The 23,219-nt window shown below is 36.5% G+C and overlaps 1 protein-coding gene and 1 long non-coding RNA gene across 4 annotated transcripts in view; one reads left to right on the forward strand and one right to left on the reverse strand.

Annotated features, from left to right (window-relative positions):
- Positions 1 to 10,399, forward strand: part of PREX2 (phosphatidylinositol-3,4,5-trisphosphate dependent Rac exchange factor 2) — a 171,691-nt gene extending 161,292 nt beyond the window's left edge. For 2 of the 3 annotated variants that reach the window (XM_036400614.2, XM_036400606.2), the window contains 2 exons: positions 2,142 to 2,209; positions 5,043 to 10,399. In XM_036400614.2, coding sequence (XP_036256507.1) covers positions 2,142 to 2,209; positions 5,043 to 5,088 — 114 coding nt within the window. In that variant the 3' untranslated portion in view covers positions 5,089 to 10,399. Of the gene's footprint in view, positions 1 to 2,141; positions 2,214 to 5,042 lie in introns of those variants that run through there. The other variant, XM_054514457.1, reaches the window with a different exon arrangement.
- The window catches only part of LOC118697781 (uncharacterized), a 46,478-nt gene that overhangs the window by 14,866 nt on the left and 8,393 nt on the right, over positions 1 to 23,219 (reverse strand). The gene's annotated exons all lie outside the window — the stretch shown is intronic.

A 23,219-nucleotide genomic window follows, 5' to 3' on the forward strand; every position in this document is an offset into this window, starting at 1 on the left:
GTCAGGAAAATACTGGCCAATAGTTGGGAAAGGTTTACAGACAGAACAGACAGAAAGACAAAATAATGTAGGACTGTACAGCTTCATGAAGGGGGATAACAGTCTTGTAAAGAACATGTGTCACATGCAGGGACTGATGATTGTCCTCACCAGTGCAGAACTAAACACATCAAATGAAACTGTCATGTTTAAACCAAATTAAAAGAATGGAAAGCTGGAGAGGGACTTTTTACAAGGGCATGAGTGAAAGAGAAGGGGTAATAGCTTCAAAGTGACAGTGGGCTTAGATTGAGTCTATTTTAGAATAAATTTTAGACATTAGGTTTATAAAAAAGTCTTTACTGTGAGAGTGGTAAGGTACTGGAACATGCTACCCAGAGAAGCCATAGATGACTCATCCCTGGAAATATCTGGGGACCTTGCCCATGGTGGGAGGTTGAGATTAGATGACCTCTTAAAATTTTAGCAACCCAACCATTCTCTCATTCTTGATATAGCAAGTTAAGACTGTACCAAAGATGTGGATCTTTGACAAGGCTAGTGATGTGTATTTATTACTGAGTACAAGATGAGATGGGAAAGAAGAGACGAGAACCACTAAAGTTAATTAAACACATACTTGTTGATGAAGAGAGGAAGTATTGAATGACTAATGACTGAATTCTGGAGGAGTTTCTGGGGAAAGGCATGTTTGTCATGGTCTATAGTTATGAGCCTTTGCAATGTTGGAGACAATCTTACTGAGATGGATGCATCTATAGTAAAATAATTTTATATTGTGCCTTAATTTTTATATGTATTCTAGTTATTTTTTCTATCTTAATCACTCTTCTTTGCCTTAAAGAAATGTAAGGACACAGTATGCTTTTGTGGTACATGTTGATTTACGTACAATCTGAGAGCCTATCTCTGTGTAAGCAGCTAGCATTTTTCATATACTGTTTCACCCATGACAGTAAATCAATACCATATCAATTACCTATGAACCTGATTTCAGTCAAATGAAAGGTCTAGTCTTACTCTATGACTGGAATCAAGTATTATACCTATTTTACATCATGTGCACCTGGCACTGCAGCTCTGTTAGAAATATAAATTATCTTTGATACTTCACATCAATTAAAGATTACCCAGTAAGAATTCTGAGGTTATAAATTTTTATTCTCTATTATTTTGTCCCGAATTTACATAATACAGGAGAATTAAATGGAGAGTCAGTATATTTATTATTGATAGAACAAGTAGTTTCCATCTCCTTTAAAATTATAGAAAACATTGTAAGCCTAGCAGATTTTTCTTTATTGTGACTACTTTACATCAATAAAACTGCAATTTAAGAGCTAGACCTCATCATTCAAAAAGAAATTTTACTAAGTTCTTTGATATATGTAAGCTGGTATGTTTGCAGAAGAGGGTGTTTTTCACACAATGGTTCATGGTATATAAATATTGTGCATGTTTTATCCATTTCCTCTTTACTAGATGAGTCAGTGAGACAAAAGTACTTTCATTATTGTTTTTGAAAGGATCAATTGAGATAGAGAGAGACCAACGTTTCTTTTGTCCCTGCTTTAAGTGGGGGTTTTAGACTAATCAGTCTCAGGAGGTTCCTGCCTATTTCTTTGGGGTTTGTTTTTGAGATTCTCTGATTATAAAGGAAGATCAGGACCTGCATTTTTCTAACCCTTATTTAGCACCTGAGTTTACGCCATTCTTTGGTAGTTTCATTTAGTATTTTCATAGAAAATAATCTGTAGTATTTGTTTGTTCAAAAGTTTATAGGAAATAAGTGACATGTCAGAAAACAACTTTATCTATGACTTCTACACAGAATAGTGACAAAAATCAAACAAATTGAAACAAGGTGTGTTTGGATTGTTTTAAACCTTATTTTTTTTTAATGATTCTCTTTTAAGTTAGTAAGATCTGTATGTGTGCATTTATTTGGTGACAAGTGGCAAGATTTTTGTTTCTTTATTGCTTTAACTTTTTCCTCACCTTAGAAGATACTAATTATTTTGGGAGATGAAACATATTTGTTAATTAATTATAATCAATAGTTATGTTCGTCTACGAAGCTCAGAAAATTTCCTCATTTATTGTGGGATAAATGAAGTAAAATTGTTGTTCTTCTTCCACAGGGTGCAAGAGTACAAAACACAGCCAAGAATTTAGGAGTGAGGGATCGAACACCACAGTCTGTGCCAAGGTAACCTATTCTTTGTGTCCTCGACCATGGTTTTGTCTACTTTGTGCCAATTTTGGTCCTAGCTGCTCAAAAGCTAACAGTAAACATTGACTATATTTTGCTCTAGATGGTAAGCTTTGGCTCTTAAATGTACATAAAATCAGTTGCACTTTTAGCCATACAGTTTTACTTCAAGTGATTAGTTACAGAAGTCCAGGCTATGTAGCACTTCAAAACAAGCCCATTTTTGAAAAATGAATCTTAGTTCTTATTAATTATGAAAACACTGGAGTAAGTCCTTCATCACTTGTAATATTTAGTGGGTTTGGGTAAATACTCTTAACTAGATCCATAACCCCATTTTAATGAAATACTGTACTGCAGTATCTCAGCAAAATCATGTTCTAGTTGCCTTTGGGGATGATGTAGTCTTTCTTTGTCTCTTTCTGTAACATGCATCACAGTGAAAAATGGGTTATTCTATATTTATCCATCTTTTTAATGTTGTGATGGATTGCAGGTGCTGGAAATGTTTCTTTAAAAGCACAATACTTGTAAATAAAAATAACCAAACAATACTTAATTTGATCTTAAAATGGTTCGAGTAATCCAGAACTAATTTAAACTGGGTTTTACTGATTTAAACATAATGTTTTTGTTGACTAACGAGAACACATTGAATGAGCTAAACATATATGTAAAATACATAACCGATCCACTGTGGTGTTTAAATTTCAGTAAGGAAACAGGGAACTAGCAAAAACTGATAGAGATGATTGTGTGAATTTGATTAGCTTAGAGGCGGTGCAGGACCAAAGATCCCCAATCAGCTGTCTTGCCTCCACGGCAATAAAGTAGCATTTTGTTACATTAAAAGCAATTAAAGCATTAGTGGGTGAAGACTTTTCATATTTTGAACAGTATGATTTGGAACTTAAATGAACTCCTTAATGACATAATTATGGAGACAGCCAAAGAATTCTTGCAACCCAAACTTTTCCCATCCCAACATGACAGAATGTTCATCTAGATTCAGAGTTTTTGTGATAAAGGAAAAATCTAAGTTCTCAAAACTGGAAGCTTAGCAATAAGATTTTTTAGCATTGCATCTATGGAAAAAAGACTGCCTCTTTCCAGCTGAAACTCCCACAATGTAGCACTGAAATGCTGAGAAGAATGATGAGAGCGTAGGCACACGTACCTGGCACACTTGCCAGTGAGCAGCAACAGCAATGTCACAGAAATATCCTAGACCTCTGTGGTCAGGGCATTAGATGCACAAGTCAGAATTGGCACCAGCAGTATGCTTTTGATGTATAGCTAAACAATATTATGGCTTCTTAGTTCTCTGCTTTGAAAACAATTTTATATTTGGTTTCAATTAACATCACTTGACAGGGTTCTCTTGTTGTCTGCCACTGCCATTGTTTTTGTTTTCTCAGCTGATGTTTGTACTATCTCAAATAGTTGTTCCATATATATTGACCCAGAACAGGCTATTTCTGCTCTATTGCAACTTCAGATCCTGAGAGATTTATGCAGCCTTATCATTACTTTGCTTCACAGTTCCTTTATATCACATGCTCTGAAGAGAATCTTAGTGATTACTGCTATAACCTGAAGAATACACAGACCTTAGTACTTGGGGCTGAAGTTTTCTGCGCTTTGCTCCATAGAAATTAAATATTGCTAAAACATCATCAAGTATTAATCCCACTGCAATTACTCTAGATGAGGTTCTGACAGTAATTTTATCTGTCTTCTGCCAGCTTTGAATATTACTGCTTTTTTGCCAGCAGAATCAAATAATTCAACCCCTGTTTATTCTTCTCTGCATCCTTGTCTGTATAAAGATCAGACCTTATCCTCTCATCAGTATAAAAATATTAGATATATGTATATTGCCTTATATATAGCTCCCAACAGATGTTTTGGTGTCTGCACAATGTGACCTTAAATTATTGTGTTTCTGAATATGCCATGTGACTATGTGGAAGAGCCCAATGATCTTCAGAACACATTATGGTGGAGATTTCTCTTTGTTATTCCTCCAATGATACATTTTCCCAGAGGAATATGTGTAATCTCCAAATGAGATCATGTCTACAGCTGGTTCTAATTGCTGTGGTTTCAGAGGAGATACTGTATGCTGGACAGGAGTACAGAGCAAGGGGTGTGAGGTCAGAATGATTGCCTTTTATTATCAGTATTTCTGTTGTTAGGGTAAAGTTTCAAACACCTGTTAATAACCAAGTCTTTTCAAAAGGGGTTAATAGAAGTCAAAAAACCTTTATAAAAGCAGTGGCTATTTCAATCTGTACTGGGGTAATATTTTGAACCAAATCTTACTGCTGTTAAGTTCATCCATAAAGAACCAGAGGGAGAGAGAACTTAAAATCTGCGTGCTAGTGTCACATGTCTGACACCTGTCTCAGGTGCTTCAGTTCTTCAGCACCAGTTCTTCAGGGAAATATTTCTAGAGAGCTTTGACTGGGCCAAGGCAAAACAGAATTGGAGGCAATTACATTCACCAAGCAGCTTTCTCAATTGGGAAATCCAGGGCAACACCTGCTAATAGGATTAATGAAGGCATCTTCAGTGCAGAAATATGAAAATTTTCTGCATTGACATGTGTTTATAAGACTGCTAATATATATGTGTTTTAATAATTCCACTTTCAATATGAACAAAGAAGATTTTATTAGTTTTACCTTGATGGTATTAAACTGAATTCATACCTCTTGTTTTGCAGTGCAGACAGATGTAGCTTTACTTTGTGTTCCTTAAATCTGCTCATTTTAATAATGAAAAAGTTCTCAGAATAATTATTGCTTTGTTTGTTTGTCATTGTCAGATTATACAAGCTGTGTCAGCCACCACCACCTGTTGGAGAAGAATGAGATCTGCTCCAGAAAACAATGCAGTAATGGCCTTTAGGATACTGGGATTATATGACAAAAATCCAACTGCACTATAGCATTATATCCCTGCAGCTTTGATAAATAAGAAAAAAAAATCTTTTACTCAGGACAAAGGAAGAAATACCCTAAATGTTACCTACTGGCATTGAAAGATGTCTTCCCAAAAGCATTTCTGAAATCTGCACTCCAGCCTTACACTCATAGGACAGTACTCTTCCTTGGGAATTTAACACTGGAATCAGATTAATTTGATGTGTCTTGTTCAGCCACATGATAGGTATAGCAGCTTGAATAAAAAGTCTTGATCAGAGGGAATGTCTTCACTTGTCCCCTATGCACAATGTGATCTTGTGGAAGCCTAGATAAACTAGGCTTGATAATGAGCATGCACTTCATATGGGGCCCTTTGCACTTGAGAAAGCTTTTTTCCTGTCACCATCATAATTTCTTGGAATGTTAACTTTACTGTTTCAAGAGTGTAATGTGAGGTTTCAAGCGGGAACACTATTTCAGAAGTGTGTTTAATGGCTGCAGGCAGCTGCTATGGGTGTGTGCTTGTACTCAGTAAACTCAGCCATGTCTGAAGCAGTGCTTGTCACACTGCTTGGAAGGAGGACCTACATGGCATTAGGAGTGCCTGATGGTGTGGCATATCAGCTAAAGTTCTTCCCTTTTGCAGCTGCCATTATAAGGAAGGAGAAGGATGAGGCTGATCTTCATCCATTGTTAGGCTGCGTTTCAGACTCTAATAGATGTTTTACATTATTATATCTCTGCACTTCAGAGTTTTCCAGAGTTGTGTGTTTTCTTCTAGAGTACTACACTAACAAATCTACATAAGGCAGAGATGAGTCAGTGTTGTTAAACTGGAAATGACTGGTTCAAGTTCAAGCGTAGTTTGGGGTTTTGATGTTTTACGCTACCATTTTCCACATTTTGTCAGAATTGTTTTGTATAGCATCTCACTTCTTGGAGTGGTAATTGTTATAGATTTATTTTGAATTTTACTAACTATTTAGAGAGCCCAGGGAGAATTTATCTGCATTTGGCTGTTCTTTTGGCCAAAGAATTTTCATTTTCAAATACCCCCAAATGAGGTTTTATATATGAGCACATTAAAACAAAAACTGTATTCTGAAATAGTTCTTCTTGTAGCAGTAGCTATGTAATCCATTAGAGCAAGACACATACTGTCTGAATAAATTTTATTTTTTGTACAACAGCGGCCTGTAGTTATGCTGTAGCAATCAAACCTCACAACATAATTTTTGCATATGATCTAAATATTTATGAACCTATCAATCTACAATTGAATAAGTGAGAATTCAAAAGGAATTGTAGTCTTGAAGAGAGTGGGTTTTTTTAGAGGATATTTAGGGGAACTTGTTACTTTTCTCCAAAGGAGGAATTGGAGGTCCTACCTTTTTCAGTATTCTAATGTTTTTACACAGACCTTAACTTTGCTAAGAAAATAAATATTTTTATATATCCACAGATATACATGTCTGTGAATATATATACATTTTAACATGTATATATTTATGTAGTAATATCAATAAAAAGAGAATGTTTGCCTTAAAATATGACAAAGGCATGCAGTAATGAGCACTCCAGTAACAACTTCACCTTTGTGCTTTAAGGTTTACTCTCTTTCATAGTTGCTGGAAGCTATTAAACATGATCTTTGTGATTAAAATACTTAATACACAAAAGCAAAATAAAAAAACTAAAACAACAAAAAATTACTTTTAAAGGCTTTTGTCTAGCATGACCTAATGCTTACACATAAAAAAGAGTTATGTTTTCTATAATTGCTGTTCTAGTCAGGATCTCATACTTTCAGATGTGTTTCATTCAGAGCAGCAGTATTGGCTGTGGTAATTCCTGCTCCAGGAAAAAGCACCAGTAACTTCAGTTTCTGCTTTTTCAGACATCAGAAGTCCAGAGAAGCCATAAGCACCAAGGGCGTGCTGCTGTCAGCCCAGCTCTGAGCTCACATCTTCCTGTGAGGTTTCCCCACAGGAGGTTTGATTTACTATGAGGGAAGTCAGCTGTTGGCTGCATGGAGCTGCTGAGCCTGTATAGAATAAAATAACCTAGAGGAAAAAATCTGGTGCATGTACATGCATTATTGTAAGTAGCAATTGCTTTTTTTACATAGCATTGAAAATGGTAGGAGTGTAAATGCTCCAAAATAGTCTCCCTGTATAATATGATAATTCCCTGTTTCATTTTGTTGTTGAAATTGTGGGATAATAGACATTTGTAAGGGACAAATAATTATAAGCTAGTCACTGGACAAAATTTTTTAGCTGTTGTTTCATGAGTGTGCATCAGAAATCTTGACCTCTTATTTTGGTCATTTTATATCTAGCTTTTGGTCCTTTATTCTTTTTTTCCCCCTCTAGAGACAGTTTTCAAAAACCTATTAAACATTATGAGCTTTATTGGTGACCCATACTGCAAAGTAAAGTGTCTATTTAGCCTGTTATCAAAGAAGCTGAGAAACTTAAGCCCTGGTTTGCTGGGATTACAGATAAGACATAAAAATATGATTCCACAGTAACACGCAGAATCATTTAGGTTGGAAAAGATCTCTGGGATCCTTGACTCTAACTTATAGATCGAATCCAACCTGTTTTCAGAGGAGATGGGGCATAAATTCCCCCCTTACTGTCTATTAGAAAGTAGGGACCCAATTTTTCAAAATGTTCTTCAATGGCCTGTATGAGACATTGTGTAGTATTCAGATTAATTTTTTTGCCCCTCTGATTTCAGAGCACACTGCACACTCTAACACTATTCTACTGACTTCTAATAACATTAAATGGACTTCATTGTCCATTCTTAAAATACAAATTTACATATGTTCATTGTTAAAGCTATTTATCTTGTTTGGTATATGTATAAGATGTATTTATTCCTTAAAGAAGATGCATTTGCAGAGTAAAAAAAATATCCATTTTCATCACAGTATGTTTATCCTCTTATAAATCTTTAAACTCACAGGTGACAAGAAGAGATGACCAAGAGTGATGATTTACAAGAATTGTATCACCTATAGCTTCGTAAATCTTTGTTTTGACAGAAACGGGTTATGTAGCCTTTTTTTTACAACAATGTGTTGTACTGGTTTAGGGAAAACATTCTGTATGTAATTTTTTTTCCCCCAAGGAAAGTGTAATTCTCCTGGGAATAAATTCAGTGATCTAGAGTCATACATTACTAAATACTACCATGATTCAATGCTAGCCTGGGAAGGGAAGGTTACAGGCCCAGGAACAGCTGAGTTGCCATAGCATCCATGCTTGGAGAAAACAGATTTTAAGTAGAGCTGAGGATGTTTGGCCTATCTTTGTAACCATCATCTATGAATAATAGGATGTTAAACAGTCTTTAGTCTATGAAATGACCATTGATCTACTCTAGTTTCCCAAATTAGTTATTTTTAATAGCTATTTTCCTTGTAGATTGTAAATGTAAATAAATATAAAAATGTATATAGTCCAGGTTTTCAATGTCAAACTTTGTGTTTAGAGATCCATTTAAAAGTAAATATTCCTGCTGTCAGCTGAAGTAACCAACCAATTTTATGTCTACTGAGACAGTTGGAATCCTAGTGGCTTTTTGGGTAGATTTCACTGGGTTTTTGCAAATGCATCAGGTTTTTGGATTGGTTTGTATTTGTTTATTTTAATGCAGTCAGTGGTGGTCAGAACTCCTCTTCTACTGGTTTAGAGCCAGGACAATTAAACTTCAGTCAAAAAGGATTTACAGTAGTCATACTAATTTCATTTGTTAGACTCCTTTAATGGAAAAAAATTAACCACTTTTATTGATCTGTTTTTAGCCAGAGGAATTGACAAGCAAACATGTTTTATTAATTGATTGTCAGATGTAGTGTATGTGTGTATATTTATATATGTATATGTATTTAAGACAATTGCCTGAATGTGAGTATACACATCATGGTTAAGCATGATGCACAGAAAAGGAAAGTGTCTTTCATTTCATTTCATTTAAATGAGAAAATCAGTAACTGTAGTATATATCTATATATTGTTCCATACTCTTTACAGCTCCTTCATGGATTTGTCTTCCAGCATTTTCTGCATATTTTGTGCCATTTGTGTTTAACAGTATGAAAAGATAATGCATTGCCTTATGTATTTTATCTCTGTACTTGAGAAATGCAGGTAGTGCTTTTCTAATTGTACTCCAACAGTACTCTGGCATTGGTAAATTAGATGTGCAGTACATACCTGACTCAGGATACCTGGATTTTTCATCATTAGGCTTTGAATTATAAAAAGATATTGAACTCATATTTTTGTATGCTGACAATTGTGTAGGGTTTTTTTATATACTGTATATATCAACCAAGTTTTCCTGAAGAAATTTTATTATTATGAATGTTTCCCTTTTCCTGCTAGATGTGGGTATATGTTTTCTTGCTATGTATGTATAAATGAATATACAGCACGCACAGTCATGCAGATGTTAACATCAGTGAGAAATTTCAGATTGTCCAGAGGGTAATCAAGCTTTTCTTTTTTTTTTTTTTATTCTTCTCTAAAAATATAGATCTCCGTACTAGAAATCTACTTTAGAAATAACTTCTACTTCAGTTTGCAAGTCCAATAGAGTGCTCAAAGTAGTTGGGACATTTTTACAAGTATTTAGATTTGGACTTCCATGGGAATACCCACAACATCTTCTGTGTGCGTATGTGTGTCCTATCTGCAGTACCATATGCCAGATTTAAAAATCTAAGCAGCCTTATTAACTTCTTTACACCCTGTATATAGTGTATGTATTTGGTTATACTTGTGTTACACTTTTAAAATGAACCTAATTTCTGCATATTGCACACACATTTTTCAAATTATGAATATATTTTGTAACATCTCATTAAGCACAAGAGACCATTTGAAATATTATGAGAAAGAGACTGCTTTGAAATATTATGTGTAAGTACAGCCATACACAGAATGTTTCAGTCAGCTTTTGTTTGAAAACAATCAAACTGGCAGTTCTGTGGGTAGTTGAGTTTGTTGGACATAACTTTTGGAATTAAAATCCTTGGAACATGGATTTAAATTACTTTTTCCTTTATTTTGTAAAGTGCCTCTGTAGCATACTTTGAATCAGTTACTATTATGGATTATGGATAAAACTAACACTGTGTACTTTTAGATCTATGGTTTATTTTTTTAGTTACATAGTAAAGACTGGAATGGTAACAATGTATTACAAAATGTCAGAGAGCAATAAAACCATTCATAATATGGCCACTGCAAACCTTTTTATTTGTAAGCAAGAAGTAAGTTGGGAAGGAGGGGGTTGAGAGCCTTTAGCCCTTTCTGTGCTCCTGCCTAGGAATTCCGCTGCAGGAGAACAGAAATTAAATTTCTAGAAATAAACGTTTATAATATGAATCTCTTCTGCAAACCCAGGTCCAATCTAGGCTCATTGCTGGTAATTGAAATATATCTTTATAACCATTGGAAAACTGAATCCTTCATAAGCAGTAGCCCATGGCTTTGGGCAGCTGTACTTTGTGAAGGCTGGAAGAGACACAGGCCTGGAAATTGCTTTTTGCCCTGTGGTACCATCACTGTTCCACGAAGCTCTAGAATATTCGCCACTTCTGCACTTTGTCTGAGGACTTTCTGCTTACTGCTGTGCACAGGGGTAATCTGACGAACATAGTGTGGAGTGTTGTACTCCTTGTACTAAAAAATAAATGACTGATCCTTTAGAGGGATCTTTTGGGATGCCAGGGGGTTGAGGAGTTGCACTTGCACTGTTTCTTTTGTAGGACTGAAAGCTGATGAACTATTAGACCTTGCAGAGCAGTTGTCTCCATATTTAGTGAGTTCTGATTTCTACATGGTTGTGATCAATGGATGTTCAGGACTGACTGGAACAGTGGAGACAGGACGAAAAGCAACTACAATTACTTTGTAAAATCCTTTTTGTTTTCCACCTTATGCAAGCAAGGAGGAGGATGTAAGTATTTCTGGATAACTAGATTTGAAAGATTTTTTTTCTTCTGTCTATGCATTCATCTCTCTAATTTTGTGAAGGAAGGCAGCATGGCATGTTAAAATATTGAATAGCAGAAGTGACCACAGGATTTCAAATACAGTCTGCTTTTCTACCATTACAAGTGAAGTTTCTTTTTTCAGTGCTCCTCATTTCTGTGGTCTTGCTGCCGTGAATACCTCAGGAATAAAGTCCAAAGAATTCTTTTCTTGACCAGTGTACACAATGGGAATAAATAGTGCTTTGAAACACCTGCTGAGAAAGATAATCAGTTAAGCTATGGTAGCACTTGGGTGTCCAGTAATTTTGCATCTTTCATGAGAAAGTGTTGCTATCATCATGATTTGAAAGTCAAAAAGTCTGCAAAGGCACTTGATACACTTACATGTCAAATGAGCACGGTGTGAGTTCATGATTCAAAAAAGATGAATTATCTTTGCCTCCCATCAAAATATGTGTCTGCTAAGCTTTGACAGTAAAGACTTTTCTTTTGGATGTTACTCATGAACATACTTTTAGTATGCATTTGATTGCTTTGGAGGCTTTTTTAATAGCTCATTATGTCATGCATAAAGAGGATAGATGAAGCTCATACTTGGTTTATACTAATGAAGTGGAACAGTTACTTCATTCTTGCTTGTAGAATCTTAATTGTCAAACTACTTTCCCAGACAGTACTCGATTCCCTGCTCCCCCTTTCTTATTTCCATATTCATTTTGCTCTGTGGAGCTGCCCAGGGTTCTGAGGACACTAAAATGCCCTAACTGCCCAAAACAGCCTCATCCCCGCGCTCACTGGCCACGTATTCTGGGCAGCTCCTGTCAGCAGCCTCATATTCTGAGTAAATCTTGAAACCTGGGCTATGGGTAGCTTTGCCCATGGTCCCACCTTCTGCTGTTTGTGATAGGACTTTCTGGATGGACCCTGAACCTGCTTCAATATTTTGCCCTGTCTGATCATCCCTGGACTGTCAAGCAGAGCCTTTTGTTTTCCTGGTCCTTTCAGGGGGAGGCCACTGCACTGTGTTCACCCACAAGTCCCAGCTTGTCCTCCTTCAGGGAGTGGACCAGCTCTTACTGCTTCCCAGGAGGACCATCCAGTGCTGGTACAGGTTTGTCCATGTGTAACATACTCCTGGATTGTGTTGAAGCAGACCCGTGAATTAGATTAATGGGGAGGAGGGGAAATGCCAATTTCCAGTCACAAGGTAGATGATAGGCTTCTTCCTTTGATTTTAATCTTGGAACTAAGGGTAGCTTCCAAAAATGTGTATATCCCTAATTTGGCAAAAAGATGTTAAAATGGATCTCCAGAATGTAATCAGGATTGGAGAGGGGGAAAAAGACACTGGATACTTAGGTGGAGTGTAAGATAAGGTAAATGCTGAGCAGTGTAAACACAGCAGTGGAATGTCCTGAAGATCTGGCGTTAGTTTTTCTAAGTATTTAACACAGTTGATGTTTTATAAACAACTGCATGCTTTATAGAAGACTCAATATAAATTGTTAGAATTTAACTTATATCTAGATTTTTTTTAAGCTCTAGGTTTTAGCTAGTCATTAATTATTTAGAGTTCTTTATCAGGGCAGGAGGGATTTTAGCATCTGGAATAAATAATCAGTATCTATCCCTGTGAAGTGTAACAGCCTCTAAAAGTAGGAGGAAATTGTACTGGCTATATTCTGGGAGCATAATCAAATGAAAGGAACACCAATAGGTTTTGATTCTGCTTTCATTTAAATGAATAACCAAATTTTCATTGACTGCAGAGAATGAATCCATAATACCAGCACTATTATGCCAGACCCAGACTAGCTTGAATGGCTGTCAACGTGTTTAGTTCCCCTAATTAATGAAACTATTCATGTCTCAAGACAGAAAGCTTGACTGGAAATGAGAAGCAGACCACATGTAATCAATGAGGTTTTGTCATCAACCAGCCATAGAGTAGGTCTAATCAAACCAATACAGGACATGACTGCAAGCAAATGAACATCAGCACTGTATTATCTACAGCCAGTGCATCATCACAAAACTTAATGACAAAGTATCACCCAGATTAAGACGGAAATAATGTCTGATGATAATCAGCGCTACTTGCTCATATTGTAATACGTTTCAAAATATGTTGAGTGGCAGCTGAATTCAAAGTCAAGACAAAGTGAAGCTTGATTGAATGCTTAGCAATATATTAGATGCTGTTCCAAAACAGGAAAATACATAAAGCTTTTATACATTAAGAAGTTGAGTAGGTGTTTGGAATTTTGACAGCACACCCTGGAAAATTAGTAGCTTGGGAAACAGGGAAATAATTACAATCATGTGCCAATTTTAAAGGACATTTGTGGGCCTGATACAGACAGAACAGACAGGAGGCTTTCATTTCTGGACTACTTCCCACAACTTTGACAGAAGGCATTAATATTTGAAACTGTAGCATAGGACAAAATTACATTATCTGGGTATTCACCACACAGCAGTCATGAGAAAGAGAATTTCATTTAGTCTTAGGCCTTATATTTAAATAAACACAAATCCCCTACCTAATCCTAACTCCTGTTTTTATATCTAATGTGAGAAATAATAAATGTCTCTCTACTTTCTTCAGTAACAAAACAAGATATTAAATGAGATTTTAAGAAATTTTCCTCCTCCTTTTTTCATTTAATAAACTCATTTATTCAGCCAGGTGAGATGCCTTCCAGAGGAACAGTAGAAGCTAATATTCCAGTCGCACTGATCATATGGGCTTATTGTGCCTTCAACACCTCTCTTGATGGCCAAAGTATGTTTGGAGCTCCCTGCATGAGCACTTTTCTAAGTGGTGAGCAGTCAGGCAAAGAGAGGACTCTGAAGATGGAGGTGTGACTGAAATGCTTTCTGCTGAGATCATGGTAAAAATGCATCCCACAGACATGAATGTTCTAAATTCTATGATCTAAATGACCTAGTAACAAAAAAACTCAATTCAGTGTCATGAAAGTAGAATATGAGCCTTCCTGATGGTCTTTGATATATATCTGACTGCCAGAAGAACAGGACAGATAATTCTGTACCAGCTAGAATACAAGCAGGACAACTGTCTGAATTGTGTTTTAGAATGAGAAGGGCAGAAAACCAGTGGAAATTCCTACATTCTCTCTAGATATTCTCAACAATTATATTTGCCTTAGGCCATATTAGATCAAAAGAACTGCGGACATATCCCTCATGATAATCAGGATTTCAGTAAATTTCAAAGCAGTTCAAAATTTTCTCCAAAGTAGAAAATTTGATATAAAGTGAGGAAGTCCTTCTACTGTTCTTCTACTGAGTTCTATTTCCATGTTTCAAAACTCTAATAATCCCTGTGAACCTTCCTTAAAACAGACTCAGCAGGGAGGACAAAGAATGAGCCAGCATGGAAAATGGACTCTGCTCATGTTCAAAGGAAACAAAATCACAGGTTCTGAGGGAATTTCAAATGTGCTGAACCACAACCATTTTCTGTTTCATTCAGAATTGGTTTGAAGTGTGTCGTGGAGCAGGGCTGTCAGTGCAGGGTAGAAATACAAAGCTCTGACAGGTTTTTTTAAAGTTGTGATACATGAAAGCAGGTCTGCTTTGAATGCAATGGGGTGAAATGGAAGAAATCTGCTTCTCTTTTGCTCCTCCTGTGAAATTTGCTGTTTGCCTCCCATGCAGGACTGTTTATGCTTCTATGGGAAACAAGAGTTTTTGTCAACCTAGATTTTAACAGTCTGTCTACTGAAAAATAATTTGCTTCCTGCATCCTGCAGTGACAGCTGTGTAGTGTTTCAGCTACTGCAGAATAGTATGCAGGTGTGGTAGGACAGACCAGTAGAGGTGGTTCTGTCTTGAGCTCTTGTTAGTCCAGTGCTGTATATCTGTATATATCCTGTACAGCTACAGCAGGAGAGATAAAAAATTGCTACTTTTCCAGAGCACAGCCAGGCCACTGGGGTGCAGTCTTGGGATAAACACATTCACAGGAGTGTATGTTGTTTAGTCTGGACTATAAACTTCCAGTTGCCAAGCCAAAAACTCTTAAGATTTTTATATCCTCATTTGTATTAGATGTTATAAATGTATATACTTGGGATCAGGCCTTCTTTGTTTCAGATTCCAGAAGCACTTAGATGAGAGTTAGATTGCAACCTATTTGCCTGCCAGCCCACTAGGTGTACCTGGAGCAGAGCTACAGTCACTCAGGATTTTTTTTTTCAGTCAGAAGAGAGGCATCTGGAGATTTTAGGGAGATTCACAAGCCATTTTGAGCAACATTGAAATTATGGTATAGATACTGAAATTGTAGTTATCTAAAAGTGAAATCAGAAATTGTGTCATGTTTTTCAGAGTTGGCTTGGGGCTGGGTTATCTGAGTATATACGTATATATCCATCTGCTGTTAATATATGGATCAAAACTTTGAACTTGGATTCTGATGTGCATCCTGTCTTTTCCTCATTTAGATACTGGTGTCAACAAATGCTAAGTGTCCAGATATATCTGTCACTCTGAGAACAAAACTAATTCTCCTGTCCATTAGCAAACTCCAATAATTTTACAGTGACTACAGCACCTAAGTTCTTCCGGTTTATTGCAAGAAAAGTCTTAAATCCTTTTTTGAGGCATTTGTATTTGGTTACCCAATCATAAACACAAAGAGTTGTTAAAATTTCTGAAGCCTAATCCAAAATATTTCCATGGTAATTAGGCATCAGAGTGCCTTTTAAAATCCCACCAGGCTATCTGCACTGTTTCTAAAGGAGTAGCTTTAAGAATCTCATCTAGATGACAAAAAATGTAAGATGAATGAGGTAATATGAATGGTGTCATTAACTGCCTTCAGAATAGAAGTGAAATACCAGTTCTTCTAAACAAGCTTGATCATTCACTTATTGATCTTTCACATACATTTATTATGTATGCACATTTTTCATACTCGCATGAAATTCCAGTATTTAACTCCATTCACTATGTATTTGTCTAATTTGGCTTGACTCATTGCTGAGAGACCTTTCCCCCTTAGCTGCCAATCCCAGTGTAAGGCAAGTTATATTTAAATGCTTACTGGCAAAATTGTCTGTTATTCAAAGATTCTGGTTTATATTCATAACTTCCTCTTCTGTTTCTTTTAAAAATGTCCTTGAATATCTGAATGTCTCAGCTAAGCACCTAATGACAGGCTCTCTGACCAGCTCCCACTCACTGTGAACCTTATTATTCATGCTGCATATGCACTACCAGACACATCAACTATCAAAGACTTTTAAAAATTGTGCATAATCTGGAAGATCAGAACTCAAATAGGTCAGTTGTTTGTTGAAACATTAGAGATAGAAAAAAATCCCCAACTAGTTTTCCTTGAGGATAATGAAATGCACCATAATAATCTGAAAGTATTTCTAGACAGTTGTCATATTTATGTTGTTCCTTTGGATACCTTTGGGTACTACATCATTCTTAGATCCACCTGGAAATATCACATATATTTTCCTTATCCCATTGCAGGGTTGTAACTAACTTAGGAAAGGAGTATAGTTCATTACTTTAAATTAATTAGGAAGCCTTTTCAGACCTAACATGTACTTATGTATTTACTTAGAGTAAATCCCTAATTCATGGAATCTGTTCTGCTTCAACATCTGTAAAACATAAATAATACTTTTCCTTTGACCTTTAAGGTTTTCTCTTTCCTCTACATAAAAGCGTTCAAATGCAGCTTCCAAGCATCTCTATCCAAGTTTTTGATGCTCTTCATGCAAACCAACATCTGAATTCTTGCTATTTGCACCAGTAAACTTCTGTAGCCAACTGCCTGCCTGCTTGCTGGCGTTGAGGCATGCCCAAAACTCTGCAAGTCTTAACCGCAATCTAGTAATCTGTTTAACTTCTTTGAAAGCACAAAGTAGACATTCTCCTGCATATTCATTAGCAGGAGCTTTGTCAGAATACAAATGTCAGATCAGAGCTCACACACAATCTTGAGGTTGAGGTAGTATAACCAGGTCATCCTCTGGGGAATCCAGCCCACATGTGTGTATTGATTTTACTATGAGAAAAGCACTATATACACTTCCATGAGCATGAAAGAGGCAGATCTGTGTCCTCTGGACTTTCTGGAGAATCAATAACTTTTCAGAAGCACCAACTGAGAGAGGAGCTGCAGTAATGAATCACTCAGGGTTTTTTTGGCAGAGGCTTCTAGGAACAGCTGAGTCCCAATTATTTCAGCACATAACTATAGATTATTCCTCTAATAAGGGTTTTCATGGGCCAGACCTGCCAAGTCTGGCACTTGTCAATATTCTTCAGTCTACTAGGTTAGTATTTATTCTGAAGGTATCAAAGGAGAAGCTATGCATTTTGCTGAGTCTATAATTCTGCTGGTGATAATTATCTCTGCTTTGCCCTAAATGTTCTAACAAATGGGTGAAGTGCAAAAAAAAAAATGTTCAGCAATACTTCTGTATTCTGTCTACATGGTAAGTAAGAGAAGTAAAGTTTTACATCAGTGTACCAATTATTTAGCACGGTCTCATTCTCTAAGCATACATAATCTTTTTTTTCCTCAAGTACCTCGAAATTAAATTACTTAGGAATTGGCAAGGAAAAAGAGAGCAGCTGAGGAAGAGGGGGAGGGACAGGTAAGTAAGGTAAGATTAAGAGTAAGGTCTTTAGACAGAGGCCATGCTCAAATCTCAGATCCAGTGGCAAAACCTCTTTTGGCTTCAGGTGCTTCTAAATGAGCCTTCATTTGAATGAAAAGATGACAGAAAGCTCTCAATCTGACAAATGAAACTACAAGAATTATCAGAATGGCAGTATAAAATATTTCCAAGTTCAGTTCTTGCATTTCATGGGGATTGGAACCTAAGCAAGTACACAGAGAATTGTATATTCAGGAAAAATTTGATTTGAATAGGGTTTGGATTGAATTCAGGGTGACTTTTTTCCTCAACAAATTTGCTCAGATAATAGCTTTGTAGTCTTACTATGATTTGAGCTGAGAAAATTTTGTGAACTGTAATTTTGTAATTCTGCAAACCCAGCCAAAACTTAGGTAGAAATTTCAGTATGGTTGGATTACAAATGCAAAAGCAAGAGATGAAACAAAGAAATGGTAAGAACAGGAAGTTTTGTGTACTAAATAAAATTTTAGACCCAGTTATGTTTCCTTTCTGTTTTTTCTCCAGTAGAATTTGTGTAACATCAAGTAACTTTATCTGCTGGAAACAAAATCCAACAACTTTTTTGTTTTCTATAATAAACAAGATATTGAGAATCTCCTTTGAGACAAGGACTATTAACTACTGAAAAACTTCAATTACTAAGTATCTGGGATTGAAATTATGAAGACTGTACATAGGACTGGCATTGTTCATTTGAAGTGCATACCTATATTTTTAGTGAAGCATTTAAAATATCAAGGGTCACCCCTTCTAGAAAAAAACCATAAAGATACCTTTTCATTGTTGCACAGTATTTTCAAAATTCTCAGACATGTCTGCTCCTACAGATTCTACTCCCTGCATGAAGTTTCCTGGCTCAAACCTCAAGATTAAATTAAACACACAAATAGAAATCTTCTTCTTACAGTTTTTTTTTAAATTTCAATGGTTGCAAAAGGAACCAATATGAATGGAAGCAGTTGAGCTGTCACATCTTGTTATCCCTAGAAGAATTTGCAGGGATCTATATTCAAGTAAGTTGTATTAGTTAGTTTCTTGCTACCTATCTCAGAAAAAAACTCAGGGCTGGCATCTTAGAAGCTGTGAACAGGTTGAAAAATCCTTGTAACATGTCATTTGAGCAGACTTGCTAAGCATTTATATAAAGCTGCAAGATGGAAACTGCATCAATTGTTTCAGTTTTTCAGACTCTATCAGGGAGTGTCTCCTAGAGCTGAACATTGGCTAATGAATACCAGAGCTTTGCTCTTTAGAAACAGCTACATGCATCTGAATTAGATTGCTGTAATTGCCTCTGGAAAGGAAAGAGCCTCAATAGATTAGGGAGTTTGCTATTCCAGTGGTTCCAGAGGCAAAACCACACCATCCTTCTATGGATTTGTGCAGTAGAAGTGTTAGCAAAGCTATTTCTGCTTGGCTGTACTGAAGGAGCAGAGGGGTAGTTAGCTTAAAGAGTAGGTGTGCTTGGCTCTGACTCATTAATGTCTCAAGTAACTCCAGTTTTATTACACCTTGCTGAAATACTAGTCATGACACTTATCCAGAATGTCAAGATGCTTGTTTTGGATGGAATTTATAATGCAGAACTGAATCTGGATGTCAGCATGGTCCATGGCCTCTTACTGGATGCAGGGGTACTTTGGATGGCTTTGCATCTCTAAATGGTGGGCTCAAGCCTTGAGTGAAAAGGAGTAAGATTTAGGCCCCTGAATGCTTTTATTTCTGAAAACAGACCATATCAGCTGAGTTTTTGAGTCTGTGCAGGGCTGTGTTTTAAAAACTCCAGAGTATTTTACCATAAGCTTTCCTATTTAGGCCTGTAGCAAAAAAAAGCTTCTTGAGGTAAGGCTTTTTTTGCAGCATGGTGACTATAAAACCTAACTACAACTATGTCTGCCAGGTTTTTCTGGTAAAATGAATCACTGTCAATATCACATCTTGCATCTGTGTTCTGCTATGTATTAAGTAACAACACTTTGAATGCTCTCGCTGTAAAGGCTTTTTTGCCAGACAGAAGGTAGGATTTTCTTTGATACTCTAGTACTTTGTTAGCTTTGTCACATTGAGAAGGTGGTTTATATTTTGTATTTTAAAAAACTCCTTCATTTTCTAGAAAATGTACATAGTAATAGGAAAAAAAATGCTTATGCAGGTTTTTTATGGGTGATACTCTTCTATGGAACAGCTCCATATATTCTAGAGATCTTACCAGACAGCACCATATGCTCATTATGATCAAATTTTGAGGAGTACTGATAAAGAGAAGTTCTATTGATGTCATCAATATTCCTATAGCAGACAGTTCCATCTTGGTGAAAAACTGAATATGAAGGTATAAGGCATATATATATATATATATATATATATACACATATATATATATAGTCTTACTGAGAGCTCCAAATTCAATACAAGAAATAATACAATTAAACAGTTGAAAATATAAAGAAGTGTAAGAGAAGAATGAACTCAAATAATAAAGTTTTCTATCAAGCAATCACAGAAATGCATCCTCTCCTCCAAAATAAGATTTTTCTAGACCAAGCCTCATTAGGTTGTTATTGTATTGATTTCTGTAAAGGACAGTTCTATAAAGAACAGCTCATTGTGCAAAATATTAGCCCTAATATTGCCAAACTGAGTCCAAAGCTTTCCATGTAGAAAGCTGCCACCAAATGTTGACGTTTGAGGTCAACAACAGGAGAGAATCAAAATAGGATGAAAGTTGCTTCTGCCAAACTTTAAAACAATTAAAGTATTTTTGTAATGTATTTTGCTTTACTTGGGGTTTTGTTTAAAAATATTTTAGCATTTTTAAACTTTGCCTGACTTCATATCATGGTTAAGTGATGGGAGTCAAGACATGTCTACAAACTGTAGAGAGTACAGCAGAGGGAGACAGGGCTGGAGCACATGGCAGACAAGGTGAGGTTGAAGGATTGCCACTTACTCAGCCGTGTGAGGAGGGGGTTGCAGAAGAAAAGCCAGATTCTTCAGATAAGTTTAGAGTTGAAGCACAAGATGTGATGGGCACAAGATAAAATATGAGAAATGCAGTGTGATTAGTGTTATGGGAAGAAACATGCATCACCTTAACCCCTGGCACAGTCTACCTCAAACAGGCTGTAAAATCCTTGAGATCTTCAACACTCAGCTGGAAAACCACAAGCAATTTGATCTAACTTTGAAGGCAGCATGGCTTTGGTGCCCCCTCTGACCTGTATTACTCTAGCAAATGAATCAATTGCCACTAGATGAAGTTCTCAGCCACCCACATGTTCCTTCCAGTTATGCTGACCCCACACTGGTGGCCAGTTGATCAGTAGGTTCCACAGGCCTCCTGCAGGTGCTGGATGTTGTGAGCCACAGTGTCAAATATGTCTGCCTCTGAAAACTCTTGCTAGGAGAGTTGTATCAGGAGTATTCAACAAGTGGCCCTGTTCCTCTGGATTCAAACTTTGTGATGGGAAGCCTGGCTAGAATGGTGTCAAACTGCTCAGTGGTTGGATACCTGGGTTGAAAGACCAGCTGTTGCAGAAAGTTTCCTGTCTACATAGCAATGGCTTATCCTCTGCAATGGTGGAGATTCAGAAAGACAGAATTCAAATGGCATGGACACCTGAGCAGGAGGAGGAAGAGGGGCAGGAGCAGGCAGCAGTCAGTTCTGCACTTCAGCTGGCAGCTGTGGATACCTCTGGCTGTGCTGCTTCCCTGATGCTTTACAGGTGCCACATGAGCAGCCTCTGTGCAGGTGTTGAGATGCAAGGTAAGAGGTGTGCCAGCTGCACTGCAGCTGCTTGGCAGAGTGGGTGAAGCCAGGCTGCTCAGCAAAGATCTTGTCTTTAACTTGACCTTCCCATAAGTAGTTGGGCTCTTTGCCCTTTTATGGATCTCAGAGATATTGGAGAAACATATTTATGGTTCTTTCCATGCCAAGAATGTGACTACATGCCACTTATCCAATTATTACTATTGACTTCAAATGTGTGGTGAATGTGTCAGCAATTTCATTTAACAGTCAGATGAAAGGCAAAAAAAAAAAAAAGATTGAATATAATAGTTTCTGGATAAAACTATTAGATGACAAAGTAGAAAGGTGAATGCCATTTTGAAACCAATACCACATTTCAGGCCTTCTCAAATATTCCTGACATCTACAGGGGAGCTGAGAGATTTCATTTTCTGTAGTAAATAACTTGGAAAAAGCATAACAAAGAGTAAAAGTATGAGGAACAGGGCATTCCAGACTATTAACTATAGTCAACAACCATCAAATAGTTCCCTACAGTAGTTACTTGAACAATGAATATAGCATGACTTTTTGACTAAGAAGTCAGAATATCATTACTATAATAAAAATTTTCAATCCAAGAGCATACAAGAAAAAAAGAACTGTAACAAATCTTCTAAGCTTTAGGCCTGGATGAGAGATGGAGAACAGAATCCCAAACCAGAGCTTTAAAAGAAGATAAGGTATGCCTATAAATATAAAAAGTATTTGAGAACTTAGTTTTCTTTGCTGCCAATAAAAATAATTAACAGAATTCCTCAAGGGAATCCAGAGATGGAATCTGGCTAATATATGGCCTCCTGGTGAGGACTAGAAGACACTGCTTCCTCCCTTTTTGGAAGGGTCTTTGTATTCCATTATTAATTTTTCAATAGGTGACTGAGATAGTGATGATAAAGTATACATGTTTTCATCCAAACAGTGTAGCAACCAGTGACAGCACAATGATTCAATGAAACTTAGAGAGCCAAGAATAAGCATTGTTTTCTTAACTTAAAGAAAAATGTACTTTTTAAAAGAAAAGTTGGTTTACTCTAAGTACACTTTTCTGTTAATTTTTTTTTTTCAACCAGAAGCCAACAATTTCTTTTTTGTTTGCTTGTTTGTTTGGACTTTTTTTTTGTGCAGTCTTTCACACTGCAAATCATAAGGAATATATTTCATATATTACAGATATGGCTTAGTTTGCCTTTGGACAACAGAATGGCTTAAAGGATGTCTCAAAACCCTTTTTAGTGCTAATTTTCAAGGTTGTTACAACATTCTAGCATGAACCTGAGCTTGCCCTCACCCACAGCCTGATAAGGAAATACAGTCAATGTTAATGTTGTATCATTTGAGGGTTCACACATCTGCTGGCATCAATAGAAAAGAAAAGCCCATTCTTTACTTTGAATGTTCAAAGTTCTATCTTGAAACTAACAGTATCTGGTTATTTAGAAAAACCATAAAGTTACTACCAAAGCAACCAGTACCACAAAAGTGTTTTTTAAGACTTGAGTGTAGTTATTTTGCTTTGTTTTAGTTTGTGTTAAAGTTATGCAAAATAGAAGTGTGAAGATACACAATTTTGCCT

This window comes from Molothrus ater, chromosome 1, assembly GCF_012460135.2.
Source record: "Molothrus ater isolate BHLD 08-10-18 breed brown headed cowbird chromosome 1, BPBGC_Mater_1.1, whole genome shotgun sequence".
Classification (NCBI taxonomy): Eukaryota; Metazoa; Chordata; class Aves; order Passeriformes; family Icteridae; genus Molothrus; species Molothrus ater.